This window comes from Vicugna pacos, chromosome 4 (assembly GCF_048564905.1).
Source record: "Vicugna pacos chromosome 4, VicPac4, whole genome shotgun sequence".
NCBI classification, from domain to species: domain Eukaryota; kingdom Metazoa; phylum Chordata; class Mammalia; order Artiodactyla; family Camelidae; genus Vicugna; species Vicugna pacos.
In genome coordinates, this window is record NC_132990.1 from 24,221,051 (window position 1) to 24,248,851 (window position 27,801).

General features: G+C 34.2%; 1 protein-coding gene across 8 annotated transcripts in view; it reads right to left on the reverse strand.

The window, feature by feature from the left end:
• Nucleotides 1-27,801, reverse strand: part of CCDC171 (coiled-coil domain containing 171) — a 273,454-nt gene that overhangs the window by 140,279 nt on the left and 105,374 nt on the right. For all 8 annotated transcript variants that reach the window (XR_012071926.1, XM_072959382.1, XM_072959385.1 and 5 more), the window contains 6 exons: nt 26,600-26,689; nt 25,383-25,583; nt 22,667-22,834; nt 20,945-21,133; nt 6,440-6,944; nt 5,552-5,668 (listed from right to left, as the gene is read on the reverse strand). Coding sequence is in view for 7 of the 8 variants with exons in the window: in XM_072959382.1 (XP_072815483.1) it covers nt 5,552-5,668; nt 6,440-6,944; nt 20,945-21,133; nt 22,667-22,834; nt 25,383-25,583; nt 26,600-26,689 (1,270 nt within the window). In the remaining variant the exon portion in view is untranslated. The remainder of the gene's footprint in view (nt 1-5,551; nt 5,669-6,439; nt 6,945-20,944; nt 21,134-22,666; nt 22,835-25,382; nt 25,584-26,599; nt 26,690-27,801) is intronic.

Here is a 27,801-nt window from a genome sequence, read left to right on the forward strand (position 1 = left end):
AATCAACACTATCAAAATGGCCAAACTACCCAAAGCAATCCATAGATCCAACCCAACCCCTGTCAAAATACTCATGACATTCCTTACAGAACTAGAACAATTCCAAAATGTATAAGGAACCACAAAAGTCCCTGAACAGCCAAAGCAATCTTTTGTAGGTCTCTTTTTTTTTCCTCTTTCTTCTTTTTGTTCTCTTTTCTTACGGTTTGATGACTAGAGAAGGTCCTTTAACATCTGTTGTAAAGCTGGTTTGGTGGTGCTGAAATCTAGCTTTTGTTTATCTGTGAAGCATTTGATTTCTCCATCAAGTCTGAACAAGAGCCTTGCTGGATAGAGTATTCTTGATTGTAAGTTTCCCCCTTGCATCACTTTAAATATATCATGCCACTCCCTTCTGGCCTGTAGAGTTTCTGCTAAAAAATCAGCTGATAACCTTATGGTAGTTCCCTTGTATGTTATTCGTTGCTTTTCTCTTGCTAATTTTAATATTTTCTCCTTATCCTTAATTGTTGTCAATTTGATGACTATGTGCCTTGGTGTGTTCCTCTTTGGGTTGATCCTGTGTGGTACTCTCTGTGCTTCCAGGACTTGGGTTGACTATTTCCTTTCCCAAGTTGGGGAAGTTTTTGCTTATTATCTCTCCAAAAATCTTCTCAGATCCTTTCTCTCTCTCTTCTCTTTTTGGGACCCCTATAATGTGAATATTAGAGCACTTCATGTTATCCCAGAGTTCTCTTAAACCATCCTCATTCCTTTTTTATTCTTTTTTCTATTCTGAAGAAGTGATTTCCACTAATCTGTCTTCTAGCCCACTGATCTGTTCTTCTGCCTCATTTAGTCTATTCTTGGTTTCTTCTAGTGTATTGTTCATTTCAGTGATTTTATTCTTCAACTCTGTTAGACATTCTTTGTATTTTCCAACTCTTTGCTAAATTCACTCTGTGCATTCTTACTCTTCTTGAGTCCACGAACATCTTGGCCATCATTACTTTAAACTCTTTCTCAGATAAATTACCTATCTCCTCATCACTTATTTCTTCTTCTGGGATTTTATCTTGTGCCTTGGCCTGGGATATATTCCTTTGCTGCCTCATATCGTCTATCTTTCTATGTGTTTGTGGATTCCTTCCACAGGTTTTGGGTCTATTGTTTTCTTATTTCTAGTATCTGCCCCTGGTGGATGAGGCAGGTTTCCTGTCAGGAGGAGCCAGAGCCTGCCCACTGCTGGGTGAAGCTTGGTCCTGGACCTCTGGTGGGTAGGGCTGTGTCTAGAGGCCTTTGTGGCTTAGAAAGTCTGATGATGGATGGGGCCATGTTCCCACCCTGTATGTTTTTGGCCTGAGATTTCCCTACAGGCTGTGGGTGGGCTAGGTCTTGGTGCTAATGATCCAATCAGGACGTCAGCCTCCAGGAAAGCTCATGTAGATTAACACTCCCAGAATGTCCACCACCAGCTTTTATGTCCCCTAAGTGAGCCACAATTGTCCCCCAGGAGACCCTCCAAATCCAGCAGGCAGGTCTGGCCCAGGTTCCTACGAAATCACTGCCTCTGCCCTTGGACCTGGTGCTCGCAAGATTCTGTGTTCGCTTCTCAAGTGAATGGTGTCTCCGTTTCCCTCAGTCCCGTGGGGCTCCCAGAGCCAAGCCCCTCTGGCCTTCAAAACCCAATGCCCTGACCCAAGCTGGGAAGCCTGACATGGTGCTGTGGGAGGTTCTCTGCGACTTAACAAATCTTTAGCCTGTGGGTCGCCCACCCGGGGGGTATTGGGCCCAATTATATCGCGAGCACGCCCCTCCTACCGTCCTGCTGTGGTTCCTTCTTTATGTTTTCAGTTGCAGAAGATCTTTTTTGCTAGGTTCCAGTTTTTTTTCGATGGTTGTTTAGAATTTAGTTGTGGTTTCATTGTAGTCGTGAGGAGAGGCAAGCTCATGGTCCTACCACTTTGCCATGTTGACTGGAACTCCCATGTACAAGTTTTTGTATGCATGTATGTTTCCATTTCTCTTGGATATGTACAAAGGAGGGGAATTGCTGTCTCATATGATAATTCTATTTCTAATACTTTGGGGAACTGCCAGACTTTTCCAAAGCAGCTGTATCATTTTTCATTCTCACTAGCAATGTGCCTCATATTTTGTCCTTCCCGACTCCTTCCTGCACAAATACAATCCTGATGTCTGAAAGTAGAGTAACCACTTCAAAACTAGGAAGCCACTAAGGATGGCTAGACAGAAAGACACAGTCTGAGTTTCTACCTACCTCCAAACTTCCTATCATTTAGGAGGAAAAAAACTTATATAATTAACCTACTTTAAGTGGGGATCTTCTATTAGTCACAAAGGAAGCAAACTGTGATGCCCCCAAACATATAATGCATTATATTCAGAGGAAGAAATTTCTTCTTGATTTTTGTATGTATACTATTTTATAACAAAACTGTTTTAAAAAGTCAGAACTATGTATGATGTGTAAATCATCTTGAAATTTTAAGATAAACTGGTATATTTTGATTGATTCTAAATTTTTATCAAATCTCTTCATTATTATTTAGTTAATACAATAATTCTTAATAATGATCAATATTTGAACTAGGAAAAGTAGTAAAGTAGTAAACAAAGACATTCTAAGCACTTTACAAATTAACTCATTTAGTTCTCCAAACAACTCTGAGATAAGTAATACTTACAATTCCCATTTTACAAATAAACCGAGGTAGAAAAAGTTTAAATAGCTTGCCCATGTCACAGAACCAGTATTCAAAGTCAGGCAGAATATCTGCTTAACCATATGTTGCTTCATTCAGTCACCTACATTGCCTCCACAGTACAGCACTTCAGCAATTTTAAAACAGACAATAACTAGTAGTCTAAAGTGTATACAGGAAAACATGTATGTAATCACATTTATTAATGCTATATGCTACTTTCATGGTGAGATGGGTGGTAAGGGTTAGGGTTAGGGTTTTTTTAACAGCCACTATATAGCAGGTAATGTACAAAATGTTGAACAAACATTATCTCATTAAATCCTCATAACAACCAGAAAGGTGATAGATACTATCTTCACTTCTAGGTAAACAGTGTGAGGCCCAGTAAAGTTAAGTAATTTGCCCAATTTCACACAACTAATAACTAGCAATGTTGGATACAAAATCAAATCTGCCTTGTTCAAAGTTAATGCTCTTTCTACTATAGAATAATGAATACCTATGAGGTTTTCCATACACTTAAATTATAGACTCCACATGACTATATAAGTTGTTATGCTTCACATTTATTACCCTTACTATTATCTGTTGAGAATCACTCATATACTTTGTCTGAAAATATTTTCCTATCTTCTTTGCTAAAATATCCAAAATTTCTACTACTAGGATAGACTTAAAATCAAAACACATTACCTGGAAAAGATAATATATTAACTCTTCATCATGTTTTGAAAAAATTATTCGATAAGCCCAGCTTAGCCAAGTCATTACAGCAGAAAGTCCACACGGATCATTTTTGTACTAGTTCAGTAATACTTATCTATCTGCCTGAACCACATCCTTTCCAATACTCTTCAGGACTTTAATGCACCAATTATTTTCCCCTTATAAGCAACAACCATTTTCTCTTCTCTTAAGTAGCGTTCCTTATCCAACAACATTTAAAGCCTTCCCTACAAACAAGTCATTCTGAACTTGTTGTTTCCTCCAGCTAGAGGCACGACAGGTTCTAACATCAACAGCAGCTTTGTTCCTGGAGGTAGGCAAGTACTAAAAAACACCACTCTTGCTCTCTCTACTACTTGACAGGTCTTATCGACATGTATTTTTACCAGGTCCTGAATAAGAATTTTGTCAGTATTTTAACTTAAAAATATTACAAGGAGCTACCTTTAGAAAATGTGCTCAGGAGAAATCGCCTCCTACTTTTATAAATCTTCCACAATCTGATTCCATGCCAATGACCTACCCTTTCCTTTATTATTTCTCAATATGGTTATAATAGAAAAAACATTTTATCTAGAGGCCAGGCCTGATACGCATGGATTTACATTCTCGCCTCTTTAATGTCCCTTCTTTCCATTCTATGCTTATTCTCACGTCTGCATCTCTGCTTAAGCTATGCCCCGCACCTGAATGCCAACTCTCCTCTCTTACTTACTATCATTCTAGGCCAAACTAGATCACCAGTTCCTCCCTGAAGCCTTCCCAGTACTCACAAACCCACATTAGCTGCACCTTCTATGGATTAAAATCTGTTCTTCCTCATCCAATCCTTGATTTCATTCTGCCTAAAGCTGTTCATGAGTTGTCACTCTTATTCTCACAACCATTGTGTATGTTTTTCAGAGGGCCAGATCAAGTCACATTTTTATCTCCTAAAGTATACAGCACACTGATAAGGGAAAAATGCATTAAATAAGGTAATAATATAAACAAGATTACAGCTTAAGAAACCAGTCTACTTTTAGGTCTACATACCTAGAAAGTATATGACTAACACAAATCATCTGCTTACTAAACCAAATGCAAAAACTTACTAAGTTCTGTCAAGAATGTAAAGTTTTGCTTTGAAGTTACAAAACCAACATTCTTAAAATACATTTATTTAGACTTTTGTTTCAGACTCCAAATCCAGTACGTTGGCATTTTGCCAATACATTAAAGCTGCATATTCCTTACCAACATCAATGGCCACAATCTAAAAACAATCTTTGAATCATAAGTTTCATACTACAAGAGCCTAGGTTAAGATATTTGAAATCAAAATAAATGATTTATATTTATTTAGCAGAATTGTCTAAAAAATTACATCTCAACTTATCATTTCATTAATACTTAGAATAGTTCATTATACAGGCAGGTATTAACAAGTCCATTATATTTTTTACTATTAATGTGTCTGAAATGGCCATAATTAGTCCAATGACATAGCTTAACTAGTAGGTAACTGTATGTTATTCTTTTAGCATAGAGAAATTAGTTTTCATTGTACCTTTCACACAAACATGTCACACAATCATGAGTCATGAAAAAAATAAATGAATTTTAGACCTTTGGAAATTATCGATTATAGGTGGTTTCATACCTACTATTCAAATTAACTCTATTTAAAATTAAACAGAAAAAATAAAGACACATCACCAGTGAGAGAGAAAATTTTTCTACTGATCCAGTTATTACTTAAATTTCTTAAGTTTATAGCCAGAAACAGAAGACTGAAACATTTGAAAGAACATGGCCAGTATTACCTAATAAAAAAGCTAATGATGAGCTTTCTATAGGAAAATCAGATCACAAAGGAAAATAAAAAGGTGGATATACGCACCAAGAAATGTCATTTAATTTCCCCATAAATGAAGACAAAATTATCCATCAAAATTTACATTAATACACTATATTACTAAATGTAGATTTAGCAATCTCTCTATACCTGAATAAAAGAAAGATAAGAACAAATACATTTTCTTCCTTGAAGGTTTATTAGAATTTATACCATAAACCATTTCTGGACATTTGCTTTTTAAATGTATTTTGTAAGGATATAAAAGAGGGAACCATACCTGTTTTACTAATAGCTTCCTGTAACTCAGCCATAGAACTGATTATTGCAGCATGAAGGTCAGAACTGGTGAGCCAGCTGAGAGCTTGCAAACAACGTAACTGCTCTTTTTGATGTTCTGCAAAAATAGAAAAAAATCCATTATGTGATGCTACAAAAATTAATTAAAATCCATATTTAAAATTCACAGCAATATTTAGCTATTTAAGAAGTAGATCAAAACTTATACATAGAACTTCACCTAGTGTGAAAAAGTCTACAAGAAATTAGATTTTATTGACTTTAATTAATTAATGTATATAGCTAATGGTTAACTGATAACAAATAGAGGGAAAAGGAAATCTTTGGCTCTACTCATATTACTTGTTTGCTTTTTAAAGTTAAAAATTGAAATTACTGTTTCCTCAGAATAGTCAAGCATTTAAAAAAGTGTTAGCTGGAAAATTTACATTTGTCTCATTTTCATTCAATTCAATAGATTTTTAACTCTGATCATTTTATACTAATTCAAAGAAAGCGAAAATATACTGCTAATTAATTTTAAATAGAGTAGAGTTTCTGGATTGACTTACTAGAAAACCACTTGTATAAGCTCTTCAATTTACTGCGAAAAGAGCATTCAAATAAAATAAAGCTAGATGAAGTTGAAATTATACGTATTTGCTACCTTCTTTATATTTTAAGGTTTACAACAAAAAAATCAAAACCTAATTTATACATAGATAAAACATTTATTCATACACACATACATATCTACACATGTAAGGGACTATGCTACATGATTTGACATGTGAAATGAATTTTTAAAGTTTCTGCATAATGGCCAAACGTATTCACTTTTATGTTACTTACAGTCAACTTAGATTTTAAGAAGCACAATTTATCTTACTTGGAAATTTATGCTTGTCTTTGGGCTCTCCCGTACATACTAACATGCCTATGCCTTCTTTGAAACTCTCCATCCAGGTAAAAAGAGAGGCACATGATTGGCCCAATGTCTTGAATCTGTTTGCTGCCAAAATTGCAATAACACCTTTCCGGAACACACGTATCAATCCTTTGAAGGGTTTTTTCTTCATCTTGGCTTCCTCTTGCTTCTTTTCCTCTACAGTTGACAAAGCCTGGGCTAGAGTTCTAACTTCCAATTTGAACAACTCAAAGGTGTTGACCTGCTCCTGGAGGAAGTCTCTCTGTGTAGATAAGGCACATGATCGGCTATAGAGAGGATATAAGGCACCAGACATCAATGCACAGGCCGCCAACAAGGATGTTTGTTCCCTTTTAGTCTGTGACAACAAGTTTTTGAAGTGTGAATTTTCAAGAACCAACTGCTCATGTGACTTCTCCATACGGTTCAATTTTTCCATATTTTTTTCAGCAATTTCTTGAAATTTCTATAAGAGAAGTCAAATAATATGTTTGATCATGAAACAAATAGGCATTTATTAACTCCTCTTTAACAAAAGAAAACAAATTTCTGCCAACAACTATTTCTTTTTCTTCAAAAGATCTGTGTTCTAAAATATCCAAAAATATATATGTAATAGACAACAGTAAGCCAAACACCTTAGATTTAAATGTGCATGGTGATTTTAAATCTTCTTATATAGAAGCTTTACATAGAGTACATAAATTTTAAAATACTTCAGAAATTCCCTGTGTACTTATGCATAAATCTACAAGTTTATTAGAAAATGAAAATTTCTCTTCTTCCATTCCTCAGTAACTTTTATTTCCTATTTTTCAACAGAACTCACACCACCAAAAGAGGCTTTCCTACATGTAAAAAGGCTTACTCTAACTTTTTGTCAAAAGAGCAAACAGGTAAAATAAATAACACAACACGCAGCACCCGACTGTCTGACATAATTAGATGATAAGAGACTGATTATCAGAGCATACTCTTTTACTTTGGTTTCTTTCTTCTTCCCCAAGACAGAAGGCTGTACAAAGTACAGCTCCAGCACTGAGAGGAAATACTAAGAGTGAGTGGGGCCTCAGCAGCTGTCTGGTCCTTTTCTCCTCATCAAAGTGCTTATAATCCAAAAGTTAATTTGCAACACAAAGAAATTTTAACTGCAGGCACCTGATTTTAATCACTAGCAAATAAACCAACTCTCTATGAAATTTTATGCCTAATCATTAAGGAATTGCTGAAATAAGAGTAAATTTTCGAATATAACATATTCCAGTTTCTTTTACTGATTCAGTTATCATTCAATAAACATTTATTGATTACTCACTAAATTCCATGTGCTAGGAAAACAGACAGGTAAATCAATTATTGTGGTATAATAATATGATGGAGCTATGCTAGGTTGCCAGAGGTACACAAAAGGGCATTTTTGACATTGACAGCTTTTCGAGGAAGATGGTAAAGGACAAGTGGTAATAGACGTATAATAGAAAGAACAACAACAACAAAAAAACCCTCAACTCCACCATCAATTAGGCTAGCCAATAGCTATCCTTACAGTAATTAATCTAACCTTTTACAATGCATGGTGATTTAACAGCTTTAGTTGGATCTTTACTCAACCAAATAAGCTGCCCTGACTTGGTCATGGACTTCTTTCTTTTTAAAACAGGCCAAGGGATTTCCATTTGAATAAGGGGGTCAGTCAGAGACAAAGAAAAATCATGCTCTGTATATGTATGATAAAGTGAAGTGCTGTCTTCATTATGAGACAATCCTTTTGAGGGCATTAAAGAAAATATTTCTCTTTGTATTATTGGTTCAGACCACACTCCATCTGAAATTTAATGTTGGTCTTTGGGACAGGTTTATGGTGAACATGTATCTGATTCAAGAGTTACCCACAAATAACTAAAAGAATCAAATGCATTTCTAAAGTTTACATTGGTAGGAAGACCTCAAAGGTGATCAGACTTAGAAAAAAATCACACAAACTCCTGAATACTCTGCAAGATTTGGGTGTCAAAACCTACCATGAACAGTGTTGACAGGCAGTGGCCAAAAGGATTCAAACTTGTCAAAATATTTGGCTGAAGAAAGTAACCCCTGGACTAAAACCAGTTCTGAGGCTAGAGGATGACGATCCTAAAGGTGCACAGCAAGTAGAAGTGGGCACTCAGAGGTACAGTCTTGAGTACAAAAGAGTAAAGGAAGTATACAAGGGGCCACTCTCTGATGATTCAACTTCTTGAATGCTTTCTCTTGGACCAGGTTGAGGGTAGGGGTAGATTTTGGATTTAGACATGGTTTTAAATGTTTCTCTACTGTACTTTAATTCCCTTTATTTTCTCCAACTGATCCAGCCATACCTGTAGTGGTACTGTGAGAAATAAAGAAATGGGGAAATAAGGGAATTGTAGCTTACCCCTAACTACATCCCCACTGATGGCCAAGATCTGTCAACAGTACTCTATCAATGGGACTGTATTCCATATAAAGACCACAAATAAAGGATGGATGTCCCACTGGGAGCAGCTGAAAGAAGCAAGAAACTCTGAGAGCACTAGCCAAGTGGATGGCTTGGAAGCAGATGTGCAACAACCATTAAGAAAAGGGAAACTGACATGAGTTGCAGCTAGAAAAAGCAGGAACACTAGCATATGGCCAAGTAGGAGTTAGAAAACAGAAACCTGTTCTAAGGAAGTACAAATACTTGAAAAGGAAAATGATGGAAATTTGAGAAGTATGTAGATAATAAATGATTAAGCTAAAGAATTTAAACTTTACCTAGAAAGGTATGAGAAACCATAAAATCCTGGGACAGTCGCTAAGCTTTAGAAAAGTGGATGGGAGAATTGGCAACATTAATAAAGACTCCCTGGGGTAGCAGTAGGGTTGCAGGGAGTAGAAGGAGCAAATGGAAATTACAATGTTTAATTCCATATTCTCTCCAAAATCAATCCCACGAGTTCATTTGAGGGGAAAAAAGGGAAATTACAGAAAGTCTAGGATAAAACAGACACACTGGTCATAGCTAAGTAGTGGAAATAAAATAAACTTAATCGAGATCTAGGTGGCTGCCTATTTATGTTTTTACAGATCTCAAAGTCTAAGGCAGAAGTAGATTTTGAACAAAAATTACTTTCTTTGATCAAAAAAAACCTGTAAAAAGATATATTTGCTAATGGTATTTTAAATGTTTCCCAAAAATTCAGTCATTGGTCAAAATCAAATGGAGTGTGGAAACAGATATAAAAGTAAAGTAAATCTATTGCAAGAAAAATATTTAATTTTAGTGCATGATAAATCTCAAATTTCTCTACTGTATATGGCTGGTCTACTTCCACAGAGCTTTAGGTTTAAGTTAAAGCATTTTAGAGAGGCAGCCAGAAACAGATAGTCCTGAGATGAGGATAACAGAGTAATTAAAACATGGCTAGAAATGGATAAAAATCAAGAATATATTACCAAAAATCCTCTACTTCTTTCTATATAGAGAAAAACAGGAACATACTGAAATTTTTAGAAAAGAGAACTGAGATTCTGGACTTAACAAAGCCAATTTTCATTTTAGGCTACCTAGCAGAAGCAGTAGTGACGTAACAAAGCAATTTTTAAAGATCCTCACATCATTTTATGGTCCTCAAATTTTGATTTGTGCTGATTAATTACTACCACTATGAATGATTTCAAGAGACTTATCATATATATTTGTATTGTAAAAAAGAGGTGCTATTCATGAATTGCTATAAGAATAAATAAAAGACTAAGAATATACATGAGGTGGTAAATTCTACCAAACAGTCAAAGAAGATTTAATACCTATTGTGCTCAAAATCTTCCAAAAATTTGAAGAGAAGAGAATACTTCCCAACTCATTTTATAAGGTCAACATTACCCTGATACCAAAACCAAATAAGCACAAGGCAAAAAAAGAAAATTATAGGCCAGTATCTCAGATGAACACAAATGCAAAAATCCTCAACAAAATATTAGCAAACCAAATACAACAAGACATTAAAAGGATCATACACCATGACCAAGTGGGATTTATTCCAGGGATGCAAGGATGGTACATCATCTGCAAATCAATCAACACAATATATACCACCTTAACAAAATGAAGGATAAATATCCTATGATCATCTCAACAGATGTAGAAAAAGCATTTGACAAGATTCACCACCTATTTATGATAAAAGCTCACAATAAATTGTGTATAGAAATGTGCCTTAACATAATAATGGTGAAAAACTACAATCTATCCTTATAAGATCAGGAACAAAATAAGGATGCTCACTTTCACCATTCTTATCCAATATGATATTGGAAGTCCTAGCCAGAGTAATTAGGCAAGAAAAAGAAAAGCAACCAAATTGAAAAAGAAGAAGTTTAACTGACACTATTTGCAGATGACATGACTTTATATATAGGAAAACCTGAAGACACCACCAAAAAAAAAAAAAAGCCTACTAGAAATAATAAACTAATACAATAAAGTTGCAGGGTGCAAAATCAATATACAAAAATCTTTTGTGCATTTCTACACACTAATAACAAACTAGCATAAAGTGAATTCAAGGGGAAAAAATCCCATTTACAATTGCAACAAAAAGAATAAAATATCTAGGAATAAATTTAACCAAAGAGGTGAAAGACCTGTATACTGAAAACTGTAAGACACTATTGAAAAAAACTGAAGATAACACAAAGAAACAGAAAGATATTCCATGCTCATAGAATGGGAAGAATTAACATTGTTAAAATGTCCATATTACCTAAAGCAATCTACAGATCCAATGCAAGCCCCAACAAAATCTCACAGACATTTTTCACAAAAACTGGAACAAAAACATCCTAAAATTTAATGCTGAAGGTATCACACTCCCTGATTTCAAATAACACTATAAAGACATACGAGTCAAAACAGCATGCTATTGGCAGAAAAACAGAAATATAGATCAATGGAACAGAAATGAGAGTCCAGAAATAAACTCTCACATATATGGACAATTAATTTATATCAAAGGAGTAAAGAGCATACAATGGATAAAGGAGAGTATCTTCAATCAATGGTGTTGGGAAAACTGGACAACCACATGCAAAAGAATGAAACTATATTACACCATATACAAAAATTAACTCAAAATGGGTTAAAGACTTGAATGTAAGAACTGAAACCATAAAAATCATTGAAGAAAACATAGGCAGTATAGGCTCTGACATCAATCGTAACAACATCTTTCTGGATATGTCTCCTAAGGCAAGGGAAACGAAAGCAAAAAGAAACAAATGGGACTACATCAAACTAAAAACTTTCTGCACAGTGTAGGAAAACATCAACAAAACAAAAGACAACCAACCAAATGAGAGAAGATACTTGTAAATCATATATATGATAAGTGGCTAATATCCAAAATATGTAAAGAACTCATACAACTCAACCACAACAAAACAAACAACTCATTTAAAAAATGGGCAGAGGATCTGAATGGATATTTTTCCTAAGAAAACATAAAGATGACGACCAACAGGCACATGAAAAGATGTTTAAGATCACTAATTATTACATAAATGCACATCAAAACCACAATGAAATAGTATCTTGTTACAAAACCAGACCCATTTGATCTATGCACAGCAAGCCAAACACTGAGACACAAAGTTGTAGAGCAGAGAGCGTTTACTCTCGAGGCATCCAAGCAAAGAGAAGGGAGAACAAATCTCAAATCCACCTCCTCAAAGGCCAGGGTCTTGCAATACTTACGGGTAAGCCGAAGTTTGGGAAGCATGGGGAAAGGTAACTGGAGACAAGAAAAATGTGAGGTAACCGTCATTCTGCGCAGGCACAACTAACCTATGTGCTCCTCCAAGGGACGCATGCTCTGAGGGTGGAGGTCTTGGCCCTCTGATGTCAGAGTCACTGATTGTACGTTCACGCATGCCCATTTGGAGGGCTGGTGATCCCATCCAGTCCCAACTGGCTTAAACGCTAACTGGACACAGCTGACTCCAAGTTCTGGCAAACACAGTTTAGGCTATGTGATGCTCAGAGGACAATTAAAGCAAGCTTGAGTGATGGCAGGCTACAGCTCATTATTTATTAAGCAAGTTCCAGTCTGATGGATCTAACTGATGACCACCCTCAGTATCAATCTCATGCCCATTAGAATGGCTATTATCAAAAAGACAACAAATTAGAGTTGGCGAGGCTGTGAAGAAAAGGGAACCCTCGTGCACTTCTGATGGGAAGGTAATCTGGTGTAATCACTATGGAAAACAGTATGGAATCAAAAAATTAAGAACAGAACTCCCAAATGATCCAGCACATAAACAACAAAGGACTTTATTTTAAAAGTCTTACATTTATAAGCTACATATCTTGTCTTTTTTGTGATGACAATATTTTAAAATATAATAAACATAAATTTGCCTGCTTTTCCTATGATGTAAATATTTCTCTGTTAAAAATAAAGCACATTTCATGGAGAAATCAGAGCTTTCATACACTGCAGGTGGAGATGTTAAAATGATGCAAGTGGCTTTTGAAAATAGTTTGGCAGTTCTTCAAAAAGTTAAATATAGAGTTACCATATGACCTAGCAATTCCATTATCTTCACATATACACTCAAACCCCATAATGGCTATTTACTCAGCTTAAAAACAACACCTTCATTTCATAAGTTTAGCACATAAAAAGATAGTAATATGCCAAAAATGGTACATGCCTGTGTTTACTCTTGTTTCTAAGGCAGTACAAATTATAAAATTATCCAAAGGGAGAAACCAAGCCCTCAGAAGAAAATGGTTCTCTTTATCTTTAGACTGAGAATAAATTGTTGATATAGGCAAGATGCTTGAATTACTAATTATTAAAAGATACTACCTCAGACTGTCGGAAAGTCAGCCTACTCTAACTTCTAATCTGTCTCTTGTCTCCCTTCCTTCTGGCTTTCAGATCCTGACAACAGGGCCCAGGGTGGCTGCAGTCCCCTCTACAAAGCCTTCAAATTTTGACCACCTCCTCTTCTAAGGTGATAGCACTCTTCGGCAATTAATTACATACTGTCTTGTGTGAATTTTCCATGTGTTGATATAATGCGTCCCATCTAAATTTGAAACTTTTTGAGAAAATAACTATTATGCCTATTTACTAGTACGAGAGCATTAAACACAGGGCTCTACATATCTGACATATAATATGTAAAGTATTTATTTAATATTAACTACATTATTTAAAAGTGACCTTGATATTCCTACCTATAGTAATAATTTTGCAATATAGTATACTAAAATTTCAGTCTCTCAGAAAAAAAGAAGTCTGAGGAAAAAAAAGAGATAGGGAACTACCATTTTTTGAATGGCTGATAGTATGGCACTGATTAGCTTCATCAAGATCATGTTTAATTAGTAATTAATCAAGAATGTGAGTTCAAGAAAAAAGAAACTGAGTTGTCACCAGACCCGTCTTCAGATGTCACTTTATAAACAAAAATAGCATGTTTCTAAATAGCATGTTTCTAAAAAGTGCTGCAGTATAATTTTAAAAAGGACTAGAGGATAAGGATGATGATAATATATTCAAACAGCACATAACTTTCACTTTGTAATTTCTAAACACCAAGCAAGGTGCTAAACATTTTACATCTGTTATCTGCATTCTAATTCTGGCCCTAGAGCTTCCTTGCTATACAAATGAGCAGTATCAGTTCTCTGAACCTCAGTTTTCTCACTTGTAAAATAGAAATGATGCTTAAGTGACCTATGTCACATGGTTGTCGTGGGGCTCATGTAAGAAGAGGCAAGCAAAGGTAGAAAAAGCATTGAAAAATCTATCAAGCATTATAAAAATTAAATGGATAACATTATTATTAAGAAAAACAACTTCTAAATCAATTATTTAAAAGTCAGGAATATGAAAATGAATATATGTGTGTATATGTAGGACTGAAGCATTATGCTGTACACCAGAAATTGACACATTGTAAACAGACTATACTACAATGAAACAAATAAATAAAAAATTTTTTAAAAAGTAGTCAGAGGATTTTTCTCTGTTTCATTAAAGGTGTCCAGTCACACCAACTCACAGTCCATCAAACACGGTGCACACAGGATTGTGTCTAACTCGCTGGGAATCATCTCAGAAAGGCATGTATCCCTATCACCTTCAACAATATAAACAAGCTGCATTTTATTTTTGAATATTTTTGGAATTCAAAGAAAAAATTTTCAACATCTAATGACAGTTTTATGACTAACTCAGATTTCTTGCCAAAAGTACTATTAATACTGTGATATAAGAGGAATAAAATGCAATATATGATGATGAACCCAAGCTTTGTAGATTTTTGTTCATTCTTAACTCATTTGATTTCACTAAAATGTCAGATAAACCAAAAGTGTTTACCATAAACATTATATCAAGGATTAACCATACTTAACTGACCGTGAAAAATCTTTACTTCTAGAAAGGAAGTTCTCATTTCATTAATTTCATCTTTTTCAGATAGAAAAGAAATAAAAACATAAATACTAAGATTACAAAAGCAAAGTTAGGAAGGCAATGTAATGTGGCACTCAGCCCAGATGCTTCAGTACACATAGATGCTTGAGATATATTTACATGTAGGCTCCAAAGTATTTAAATTCAAGAATTACCCAACCATGTGGCTAGCACATTTAACCTAATGGTAAAAACATGCTATGATCTGAAACCAACCTTCCTGTTCTACAAGTTTCATTAATCTAATAGCTTTTCCACTAATTGTTTTAAAGCTTACACATCCAAAAGTCTTGCAAATAACTATATTTTTCAGATAAAAGCAATTCATATCCCAAAATTGTTTTTTACTTAACTACCTGTCTTTTGCTAACCACTTCTTTACAATAACCAAATATTAAACATACGGCTCTATAGATCAGTCATTTGTTTTCCAGCAGATGGCATCTATTAATGGCTATGTTCATCTAACACCAAATATCCTCTCCAACACACAATCCTATGCAAAATTGTGGATTTTTCCCTCTCAGGTCCTTATCAACATAACTGAAAATTAAGTAATGTTAAAAAAAAAGAAAATAAGATAACATAAAATGAAAATATATTTATTTGCATTGCAGCTTTGGGGAAAAAAGCACAAATATAGAATTAATCATAGTAAAATTTCCTAAAAATTTATAGGTCCTGTAATATGCACCATAATATCAATTTACCAAATATAAAACCCAAATGAATTGCTGCTGCGTATCCAATTACATTTTATGACAATTCAAATATGTACATAAATTATATAGGCAATGTGCCAATATATAATATTAATGTACTTTTAGGAATAATGAAAATGATATTTTCAATTTGCATATCCAGGGATCAAAGCCAGGAAGTTACACATTCTTCAGAGAAAAGTCCTCAGTGAGCTTCTCCTAAAACATTAGCATTTGTGATGACTGACTCCCTTACTTCAGAAAGTGAATTGCTATGCCTTCCTGACGACTTAGAATAAAGAAAATGAGTTCAAAATACTGATAGGACAGTTTGAATTCAGGAAGTGTGATACCTCCCATTTTGTTCTTTTTTTCTCAGGATTACTTTTGGCTGTTCGGGGTCTTTTATGGTTCCACACCAATTTTAGAGTTGTTTCTTCTATTTCTGTAAAGAATGCCTTTGGTATTTTGATGGGGATTCTATCCAACCTGTAGATGGCTTTGGATTGTATGGTTATTGTTAACAATATTACTTCTTCCAATTCATGAACAAGGGATGTCTTTCCCTTTGTTTATGTCTTCTTCAATTTTTTCAGGAAAGTCTTGTAGTTTTCATTGTCCAGATCTGTCACTTCTCTGGTTAAATTTATTCCTAAATATTTTATTGTTTCTGATGCTATTGGGAATGGGATCTTTTATAAAATTTCTTTTTCAAATGCTTCCTAAGTGTAAAGGAATGCCACAAGTTTCTGTAAGTTTATTTTGTAATCTGCTATTTTACTAAAATCATCAGTTAATTACAACAGTTTTTTGATTGACTCTGGGATTTTCTATATATAAGATCATAGCTTCAACAAGCCATAGTAATGAAAACAATTTGGCACTGACACAAAAATAGACACTAGACCAATGGAAGTGACATATACAGCCAACTAACAGTCAATAAGGTAGCCAAGGACGCCCAGTGGGGAAAGGACAGTCTCTTCAACAAATGGTGCTGGGAAAACTGGATAAATACATGCAGAACAATGAAATTAGAAGCCTATTTCACACCACTCAAAAAAATTAACTTGAAATGGATCAAAGATTTAAACATAAGACCTATACCATAAAACTCCTAAAGAAAACATAGGGAAGAAGCCCAAAGATACTGGTCTTGGCAGTGATTTTTTGGATATGACACCAAAAGCATAACCATTACAAACAAAAATCAACAAATGGGACTACATCAAACTCAAAAGCTTCAGTGCTACAAAATTAACAATTAACAAAATGAAAAGGTAGCCTGCAGACCAGGAGAAAATTTTTACAAACCATATATCCAATAAGGGGTTAATATCCAAAATGTATGAAGAACTAACACAACTTGATAGCAAAAAAAAAAAAAAAAAGATTAAAAAATGGGCAAAAGAGCTAAATAGCCATTTTTCCAAAGAGGATATTAATATGGTCAATAGGCCCATCAGATGATGCTCAACACGACTCATCATAAGAGAAATGCAAATAAAAACCACAATGAGGTATCACCTCATACCTGTTAGGGCAGGTATCATCAAGAAGACAAGAGACAATAGGTGCTGGTGAAACCTTTATACACTTTTGGTGAGAATGTAAATTAGTCCAACCACTGTGGAAAACAATGTGGAGGTCCCTCTAAAAATTAAAAATAGACCTACCATATGATCCAAGAAATCCACTTCTGGGAATATACCCAAAGGAAGTGAAAACAGAAATTCAATGAGATATATGTACTTCCATTTTACTGCAGCATTATTCACAGTAGCCAAAATATGGCAACAACCCAAATGTTCATCAACAAATGAATGGATAAAAAAAAAAAAGTGTTATATATACACAATGGAATATTATTCACCCATGAGAAAGGAGGATATCCTACCTTTTGTGATAACATGAATGGATCTTGAACACAGTATGCTAGGCAAGATAAGCCAGACAGAAAAAGACAACTATATGACATCACTTACACATGGAATCTAAAAAAAAAAAAATCAAACATAGAAAAAAAAAGCAAGAATAAAACAGTGGTTACCAGGTGATGAGGATTAGGGCTAGAAGGCTGATGTGTTTAAGGGTACAAACTTAAAAGAAAGAGGTCTTAGATACAACACTAAAAGCACAATCCGTAAAAGAAAAAATCGATAAACTGGACTTCATAAAAACTTAAAACATTTGCTCTGCAAAAGGACATTTAAAAGAACAGGGGAGAATACTTGCAAATCACATATCTAACAAATCACTTGCATCCAGAATATACAAAAACTCTTGAAATTCAGCAACAAAACAAGCAACCTAGTTACAAAGTAGGCAAAAAGATATGAACAGATAATTCACCAAAGAAGATATTCAGATGGCAAATAAGCAAATGAAAAAATGCTCAACATTATTATTAATTAGAGAAAACAGAAATTAAAATCACAATGACATACCACTACACACCTATTAGAATGGCTAAAAAGAAAAAGGAAAAATGATAAAAGCACATGCTGGCACAGACGCAGAGCACTTAGAATTCTCTCACACGGTACTAAGAAGGCAAAACAGTACAGTCACTTGGGAAAACAATCTGACAGTTTCTTATAAAGTCAAATACATATTACCATATAACCCACAAATCAGACTCCTAAGTATTTACCCAAGAAAAATAAAAATTTATGATCACACAAAAACCTATCTATGAATGTTTAAAGCACCTTTAATCATAACTGTAAAAAAAATAAAAACAACCAAAAGGCCCATCAGCAAGTATCTGGATAAATGGAATATTACTCAGCCCAAGATCACTCCTTTTTACTCAGCAGTAAAGAGGAGTGAGCTACTCTCAGAAGCAATGATGTGAACAATTCCCAAACATATTTTGTTAAGTGAAGAAAGACCCAAAAGGCTACATACTGTAAAATTCCATTTATATGACATTCTGGAAAAGGCAAAACTATAGGGGGGAAACAAACTTGCAGTTCCCATATATAGTAAGTTGTTTTTTCACAGGGGGGACTAGGGCTACTCAATGAGAAAAGTGAAGTCTTGAATAAATGGTCTAGTGTGTCTAACATCAGACACAAAAATTAATTGGAGATGGATCACAGACCTAGACATAAAAGTTAAAACTATAAAACTCCTAGAAGAAATGATAGGTGATTATTTTCAATCTTGCAGTATAGAAAGATTGCTTACTGCATAAAAATAGTCAAAAGAGAAAAAGATTCGTAAGTTGAACTTCATCAGAATTTTAAAACATGAGATCATCAAAAGAAACATTAAAAAATGAAAAGACAAATGAGATACTGAAAGAAAATATCTGTGGTACATACATATGACAAAGGATTTATATCCAGAATTTATAAGGAACTTTTACAAATCAATAATACAAATACAAACAACTCAAAGTTTTAAATGTACAAACATATTAAAAGACACTTCACAAAAGACATATAAATGCAATAAGAACATGAAAAGTGTTCAACATCATAAATTACCAAGAAAATGTGAACTAGAACCACAATGAAATACATTTTCAAACAACCAGAATGACTAAAATTTAAAAAACTAACAATGCTAAATTTTGCAAAAGATGTAGAACAATGAAAACTCTTACACATTTATGGTAGAAATATAACATAATACAACCATTTTGGTAAAAAGTTTGATAGTTTTTTTTATAAGTATATGCCTATCCTATGACCTAGTAATTACACTCTCAACCAAGAGAAATGAAAAAATGTCAACAAAATAGTTAAATAATAATGTTTGTAGCAATTTTACTTACAATAGTCACAAACTGGAAACAACCCAAATACCCATCAATTCACCACAAACTATGGTATACTTACAAAATGGAATACGACTTGACCATAAAAATAATGAACTACTAATACACACAACATGGATGAATATCAAAAAAAAAATACGTTGGGTGTAATAAGCCAGCCACCAAAGACTATATACTGAATGAGCCCATTGAGAGAAAATTCAAGAACAAATGAAAGTAATCTATGATACAGGCATCAGAACAATGGTTGCTTTCGGGGAGTGGAAAATGACTGGAAGAGTACACAAGAGAACTTTCTGGGGTAGTGGAAATGTTTGTCTTAAATGGGGTAATGGTTATAGAGTGTTTACACTGATCAAAACATCAAATTGTACACTTAAGATCTGTTCACTATACCTTCAAAAAAATTAAACTGTTTAGGTCTTTTACTTCAGTGGTAGAAAATGCAGAACATATCACATGGCATCCTGCACACAGTGAACAAAAGGCTACTTTTAGAGAGCGTAATAATTCATTGAAACTCATAGAGAAAGGCTTAAATTCATACAGGGCCCATATGTTTGGGACAACAACATAGTCTTATTTTAGACAATCTGAATCTGCTTACTGGCAAACAAATATGGTTTCTTTTTTAAATTAGACTTGCCAATGTAAACATGAGTGGGCCAAATAAAGAGGTTAAATACTGAATCAAGCATGGGAAGAACATATAACCTTCCAGTTCCTAGGTGCCTTGAGAACAAATGACCTACTATTAAACTCAATGCCAAAAAAGTATACACTATCATTGTTATTCCTGATTTGGCAGGGAAGACAGCTAACAATATAAAGTCTGTTGACAATAATTTGTATAAGAAAAAAAATACGGTTATATTAACTACCCATAACTTCTGTTCTCAACTGAATCCAATATAGAAGATACATTACATCTCAGAGTCAATTGTTTTGCAACAGAGTCCACAACTATAACTCTATTCTTACACAATGTTAGGAGGCATAACAAATTTCAACCCAAAATCAGTTTAAATGATGGTTCATTTAACCAAATGATGGTTAACCCCTACAAATGGAATAAGCTGGATCAAAGTATATCTACACTAAAACTGACAATATTTTGCTAAAATTTCTTAACCTTCATTTTTAAAATAAAGAAAATACAATTTTAGTATTCAACTGATCCATGCGTTCTGAGATGTTTTAACCAGAAAGCTATCCATTTGCAAACTTAAGTGAAAGACAATTCTTAATATGCACACATGCACACACGTGCACACACACACGCACACGTGCGTGCACACACACACACGTGGATGTGTGTGTGTGTGTGTGTGTGTTTGCTTGATCCTATATGTGTGCACCTAACCAGCAAGTTCCATGTGGTTCTATGAAGTTTCAACCAACTTGGCATTGGTACTGAGAGAAAGTACTGGAAAGTTAAACACTGAGCATCCCATTTTTAAAGCTCTTTGTGGAAGTGGCATACCTGTGCCCTCCTCTGCACCTCCAGGAGGAGTTCCGAGTACTGCAGCTCCAGGTCCTTCTTTTGTTTGTGCCAGCAGCTCTCCTGGGCTTTGATCTGCTCTGCCACTTTGTTAAAGGTGTCTTCCTGCGTCTGCTGAAGCTCTCTCATTGTATCAGACTTGTTTTTACAGATGTACTCTAGATGACTTATCTAAACGGAGAAATGCAACACAGAATGAGATGTTCACAAACCAGTCCTCTGTATCACCTCCCCCAAAAGCCATTTCAGAATTTCCTACTATATTTTATCACTTAAGATCATATAAAAATTTTAAGTTAAAAAGAAAACAGAGAAATTAAGGAATAGGAACTAGTAGGACAAAATTATATTTTAGCAGAAAATGGTGTCATTTGTATGTATAGACGACAAATCTTTTTTCTTTAGTAAAGTGACTCATTCTATAATCAATTTTACTGACAAAATTTAGAATATTCTTACTTCTAGAACCAAAGCTCAAGCTATTCAGATATCTCAATGTGAAAGAAAGTATTTAAATGAGATTTACAAATCTACAAATATGTTACATATAATAAAGCAGAATGTTCCAACCATTTTTATTTCACAATTAAAACACTGGAAAGAAAATCATCATCATCTAACATGTAATGACAATTAATGATGTTTTGAAACTATGCAAATCTATTAAAACACAATACCATCTCAGAGGGTTAAAAAATGTACTCATTTATCAGTAATTTTCAAACTCATGATACATACATTCACCATAAAGAACAGTATTTCCAGTTCTCACAATTTATTTCTTCATTTCCTCAATCCTAATTCTCAGCACCTGTGATTGTTTGTCAATCAGACGAGGTAAAATGCTCTCACTCTAAAACTGAGCTGAGATGCTGTTTCATTATTTCAAAAGATTAAAAAAGAAACTTAGGAATAGCTTTTCTCTTTGTGTCCCTTATCAGCAAATGTCACTACAATTAAGATCTGGAATATAGACCATGTAAATATAGTTCTGACCAGTTTAATAGACCTGGGATAAGAATCATACCTTTAACAGTGGAATATGTTGTACTGCTAAGCCATTTTAATTTTCTATAACCAAAAGGAGATTTTGGGGATTTTTTTTTTTGAAAGACTGAGTTCATTATGGTAAAGAGACCATAAGTCTACTGTTTTCTCCTATAATATATCCTTCTTACATTCTGAAGCACTAGATGGGTTTTGTAACATACAGTTTGTTAAATTACAAGAAATGTCATAAATAAAATTTTTAAATTTTAAGTGCTTTCAAAGTAACAACTCATTATTTCCTGAGCAAAGAATTTTAAGATCATGTTTTTGAATAACTGTATCTTGTTTCTATTTTATGCTAACATAAAGAGTTGGTTTATTAATGTAAATGACTAAGTTCTTTGAATTGCTTCATCAGTAAGATTAATTTATTTTCTTTTAATTAGGTCCCTGTGGCTAATACTGGCTAGTAGTATTAGCATGTCCTGCACAGAAAGTGGAGCTTAGAGACTTCATACAGACTTCAGTCACATTTACATGCCCACAGCAATGGCATCAAACTGAGTTGTAGACAAGCCATAATTAATGGTATTGAATTATTAACACCCAAATTCTTTTTGAAATAAGATGAATGTCAGCCCCTCTTAATGATACTGTGATGTGGACAAATGTCACTGGACTTAATAGAGGTATCTGGTGCCTGAGGACAGTTACCTTCTCATTAGCCCTGTTGAGGTCTACGATCAGGGCATCAACATTCTCCTGCAAGACTGCACAAAGCTCAGACCAAGAGAATTTATCCAGCATGCCTTCTGGTTGTTTTATGAGCACAGAGCCTGCTATCAAGTGCTGATACAAGGTATGAAGGAAGGTTAGCTTCTCCTGTGAGAAAAAAAAAGAAATTAATTCCAGTATATAAACACTGTAAGAAGTAAAACACGTAATACATATAATGAAGAATTTATTTCAAAAATTCTGGAAAGGAAGTCAAATTTTCAAGTATCAGAATACTGTTATCTTGGTGACATTTTCACATTCAAAATAAAGCATGAGACAGAAACTTGAAATTGCTTACACTTGGTTTGCAAAACCAAAATCTGAAATCTAGAAACCAGAAGCCCTGGATTCTGACAACAGTTTTGCTACAACTGAGGACGTGATTCAAGTAAGCACCTTTCCAGGCCTCATCTTTCTCAGCTGTAACATAAAGCATCTCGACTAGTGGTTTGTAAGCCCTTCTAACTGGATGTCTAATATGGTAATTCTATAATTTCATATTTACATTTGTCAAAAAATATGTCATTTAAGTCAAAAAAACAATATAAAGAGAAGAGCATTACTCAACTCTGAAAGCTGACGAAAGTTATACCAACATGTACTTTACATGCACACAATTACTCAGCTTTCCTCCTTCTCCAGAGATTCCAGTTTACTTACCACTTATAGGAAATCTATCCAAGCCCCTTAGGCAAAGCAGACAGTGATATGAAAGAGATGGAAGATAGGCTCCTTTGTTTTCTTCACTTAGAAGTTCAAACTGTATTTGGCACACTGGGCATGTGTAGGTGTTTAAATATTTCAAAGTTAACAGTCCGAAAAAAAAAATGGACATAGCTGCCCAAGACATACTTTTAAAACTAACCAATTAGAAATATGCAAAAAAAAAGTTCCTTAAAATTATATTGCTGTTATTGTAACTAACCATCCATTGTTTAATGACCTAGAAACACTATACTGTAGAATTCAGTAAAAAGTTGATCCCATCTTGAACACACAAGGAGAGTTTACTGACTAAAATGCCAAATGGCTCTCTTTAGAAGGTATTTATTTCATCTATTAAGTCCCAAAGAATGGAACTCAAAACAAGGTAATTGTGACGCTACAAAATGAACATTTTATGTAGCTAAAATAAGTTCCCTCAAGATTTTTTAATAGATCAGCAAAGAGAACTTTTAAAAGAAGAAAATTAAGAGGAAAAAATAGGAATTCTAATCTTTCAGATAAGAAAAACTGAATAAAGCATATGTAAAGGCTTTGCAATTAGAGACTGTGGTAAAAATTTTCCAATATATATAAAAATGTGTATCTTTAAATCTCTCTATATGCCAATATATAACAATTTAAAAACCAAAAACTCTGCATATGTAGTTATATCCACAAACTTGAGTTAGGATATCAGAAAAGTCTTCATAAATATGCTATGCTTTTTTTTAAAGCAACTAACAATGTCTTTTGCATTTCTAACTAAGCTGAGATGTTTAAAAAATCTTATTAAATAAAACTAATCAAACACACTATTCAGGCACTAAAAATCTCCGCGCCCCCCCCCCCATTTAGAAAGTGGAGTTCATCCTAAACGGTGATTCATTGTGTCGCCATCATGTCCTTTTTGCTTGGGCTGTGATGAACCATGCATAATAATTATCCATTTGGCGTGAAAAGTGAATCTCAAGATCCAAAATCAATTCACACATGTTGAACCCAACCACAATGCTGTAGACATGCTGACTTTACAATACAGTCAGGCTTCTAGTTTCCTTTACTTTAATCACTATCTGATGTGTAGAACAATTCCAGCCCCTTCATGTGGACACAATTTAAATCCCAGACTGTAAGAAGAGTGGAAAGAATGTTTCCTTTTTACCCTCTTGGCATTCATGTTCGTATTTGTTAGAGTAATGGACTCAATATGCAGGACGGCTCAGATAAACCAGCTCCACTCTAGCTAGACTAGTTCTATATCCCACGGGTAAAAGAAAATATAAGATAACAATTCCACTTCCACATGCTCATATAGAATATAAAAGTTTCTCATAATATTTTAAGAAGTCATTAATAAGTTAAAATGGACAGGCAACTCTCAAGGGCATTAATTTTGTGGGATTTGTATTTTTCTAAATTTTTATTAATATCCTAGAATTATAAAGAGTAAGGAGACTGTCTATTAAAGTAGATACTATTCCTGTTTTGCAAAAGGAAACAAAGATGTGGAGACCAAGCTAAGTGGCCTGTCCGTCTTCACAGTTTGTAAATAGAAATACCTCTATCCAAGTCAATTCTTTCTGATTACGAAAAACATTCTTCCCACCAGGCCAGATTACAAAACTACTGAAATAAAAAAAATAACTCTGTCATTGGCAAACAGGACTGTTAGGAGCATAGCTGCTTAAGATAGGATGGTCTAAAAGTCAGAGAAAACTAGTTGTACAAACGATAAAAGAGTTAAACTATTTTCTTTCCCTCACAAAATAGGATGATACAAGAGTAATGCAATAACTGATTTTGCAGCTGGCATGAATAGTTCAGAATGGCTCAGAAGAATTTTTTGAATTAAATCAAATAATAAAAATAGCCACCTGATGGCTGTAAATTTCTAAAACTGAGATTAGTGCGAGGCCTTTCCTGACAGTCACCATGCCTCAGGTAATACCTCTGCGTCTTTATGAAAAGTCTGGGAAAGCTTCTGCAGCTCACTTTCAGACTGGGCTGCTCGCACCTTCTCCTTCTCCCAACAGTGCAGCACGTTTTGTAGTTCCACCTTTAAAGTGCTTATTAGAGCCTCTCTGTCTGCACATTTAGTGCGTAAATGACTCAACTCTTTATTGACATCAGCCAGTTTATCTTGAAGGTCCTGTTGGAGACACCAAATAAAGAGATTGTATGAATGCCAGCCAACAAAGGGGTGGGGGGGATAACAAATACAAAATACATAATGAAGACTTCCAAAGCTTTGACATAAAAGAATAACAAACCCAAGTGTGTGACTATAATACTAAAACATCAAGGTATATTATTGAATGCATTTTCTAAGTATAAAATTTTAGCTCAAAAATTAGAAAATTTGTCATGTTTTAACATTTAAATATAAAATGTTAATAAGATAACTTGTTCCATAAAGCACTTTGAAACTTTTCCTTTCAGCTCGCTATAAAAAAATCAACTTGGTAGCTCAAAAACTTCTAAATAACATGTAACATTTTAAAAAGAAATTTCTTAAATTTACTATAAGAACATTTACTTCCCAATGACATTCCAAATACCAACAGAAATTTGAAATATGTGCCATAAAATTCTGCTGAACTATTTATTCCTTACTCTTAACAAATTCTATTCAAGTATGTCTATGGCAAACTCAACATGAACCAACACCAAAAAATTTCCTCAGTGTAACTTAGCAAAGATGAAGTACATAAAACCAGTGCAAAAAATAAAATAAACTGTTGTCCTAGACCTTAGCCAGGTGTGGGCTCAGCCATCACTAGGCATGATGTACTAAAAACAATGGCTCCACCCCAAAATGATGAAAACTAACTCCAAATACTGATGTGCTTATGTAAAATATGTTGAATATGTATCGAAGGCTAGATATCAGATCTTAAATCATTTTCTGAATCTATGGTATTATAATTAAACCTGGGAAATGAATTTCTCCTTTAACCAAAACAATTTCCAATCAAGTTTTATTTGTTTAATGAAAAAAACATTCTTCTTACTTTGATCAATAATAAAAATTTTTTTAATTATACCTAAACATACTTAATAAAAATAGAAAGATATATTTCTAGATATATCTACTTTAAAATAGTCCCAAAATAATTATATTTGTTTCTTAATACAAAAGGAAAAAGTTATTCTAAACTACAATACCTTTATATTTTTAGTGTGAGATTCTATCTTCTGTTTGGTAGAATCAAGTTCATTAGATGCCTTTTCCTTAGCATTACTCATGCTGCTTAGCTGATAAAAGAAAATGTAAGAAACTTTTAAAATATTTTTCATGGATGGCTAATCTTTAAATGTTTTTTATGCAATTATTTAAAGAAAAAAAATTTATAGTAATTAAGGGTCTTAAAAAATTATTTCTTTTGGTTAACTATGTAATTTCTGTCACGAGTTCACAGGCCTAAAAAGAAAAGAAGGTATTCGAGCTTAAAATGTCAGTGGTGTTATTGTGTTTTTACTAGATGTCTGGATAAAGGATTTCATTCTTACTATAAACAAATATAACTTTATTCTTAAAATCCTACTGGACCAAAATGCCAGAAGCAGTGGCATCTACACAGAAAGAAAAAAGGACAGGGCGGAAGACTGTTCTTTTTACATCATGAGGGTATTCACTGGTCTCTCTCTCCATATGACAACTTCAGGGTCGGTCACATGCAGTCCTACTGGGAAGGCTTGTGGCAGGTCATCAGTTTGTCCTGCTCCGCTTGTGATTTATTTTCTTTGACAGTTCATTCTTCTTTCTGTCAGACTGCTCTTTCTGCTTTCTTTGCAGCCACCCCCTTGGTCTCCCCACTGCTGTCTCTGGCACTGGTTCACAACAAAGCGCATTACTAAGCCAAAGCCTGCTGAGTCGACTTTTCAACTGCGCTGAGGATCATGTGACATTCATCCTCCCAAATAACAATTCGCTGTGGGTAATATGTTCCTAGTTACCCTGCAGCTTCCAGACCTAGGCCTCAGAAGAGTTTCATAAACTACTAACAGTACAGGTTGTCGTGTCTCACTGGGAAAGACTTAGCAGTGTTTGTTCTTTATAGAACTTTAATTATTTCAGTGGTCACTTTTTTTTATACCGTTTGAACAATTACAGATAGTATTAAGAACACTCACTTTTTCTTCTTTGTTCACCATAGGAAACTAAAGTAAAATAAGACTCTTCTGAAATGTGAAATATAAGGGTTTCATGGCCTTTGTATTAGATGAAAGAAACAGATAAATAGGCAGGTAAACACTAAATTCCATGCTATGTAGCTTGACTTTCTCTGGTAGGAACAATTGCTTGTTTTGCTAACTAATTGTATTTAATGTAGCTATTTCATATTCTCTAATTTGACAAGATGTAA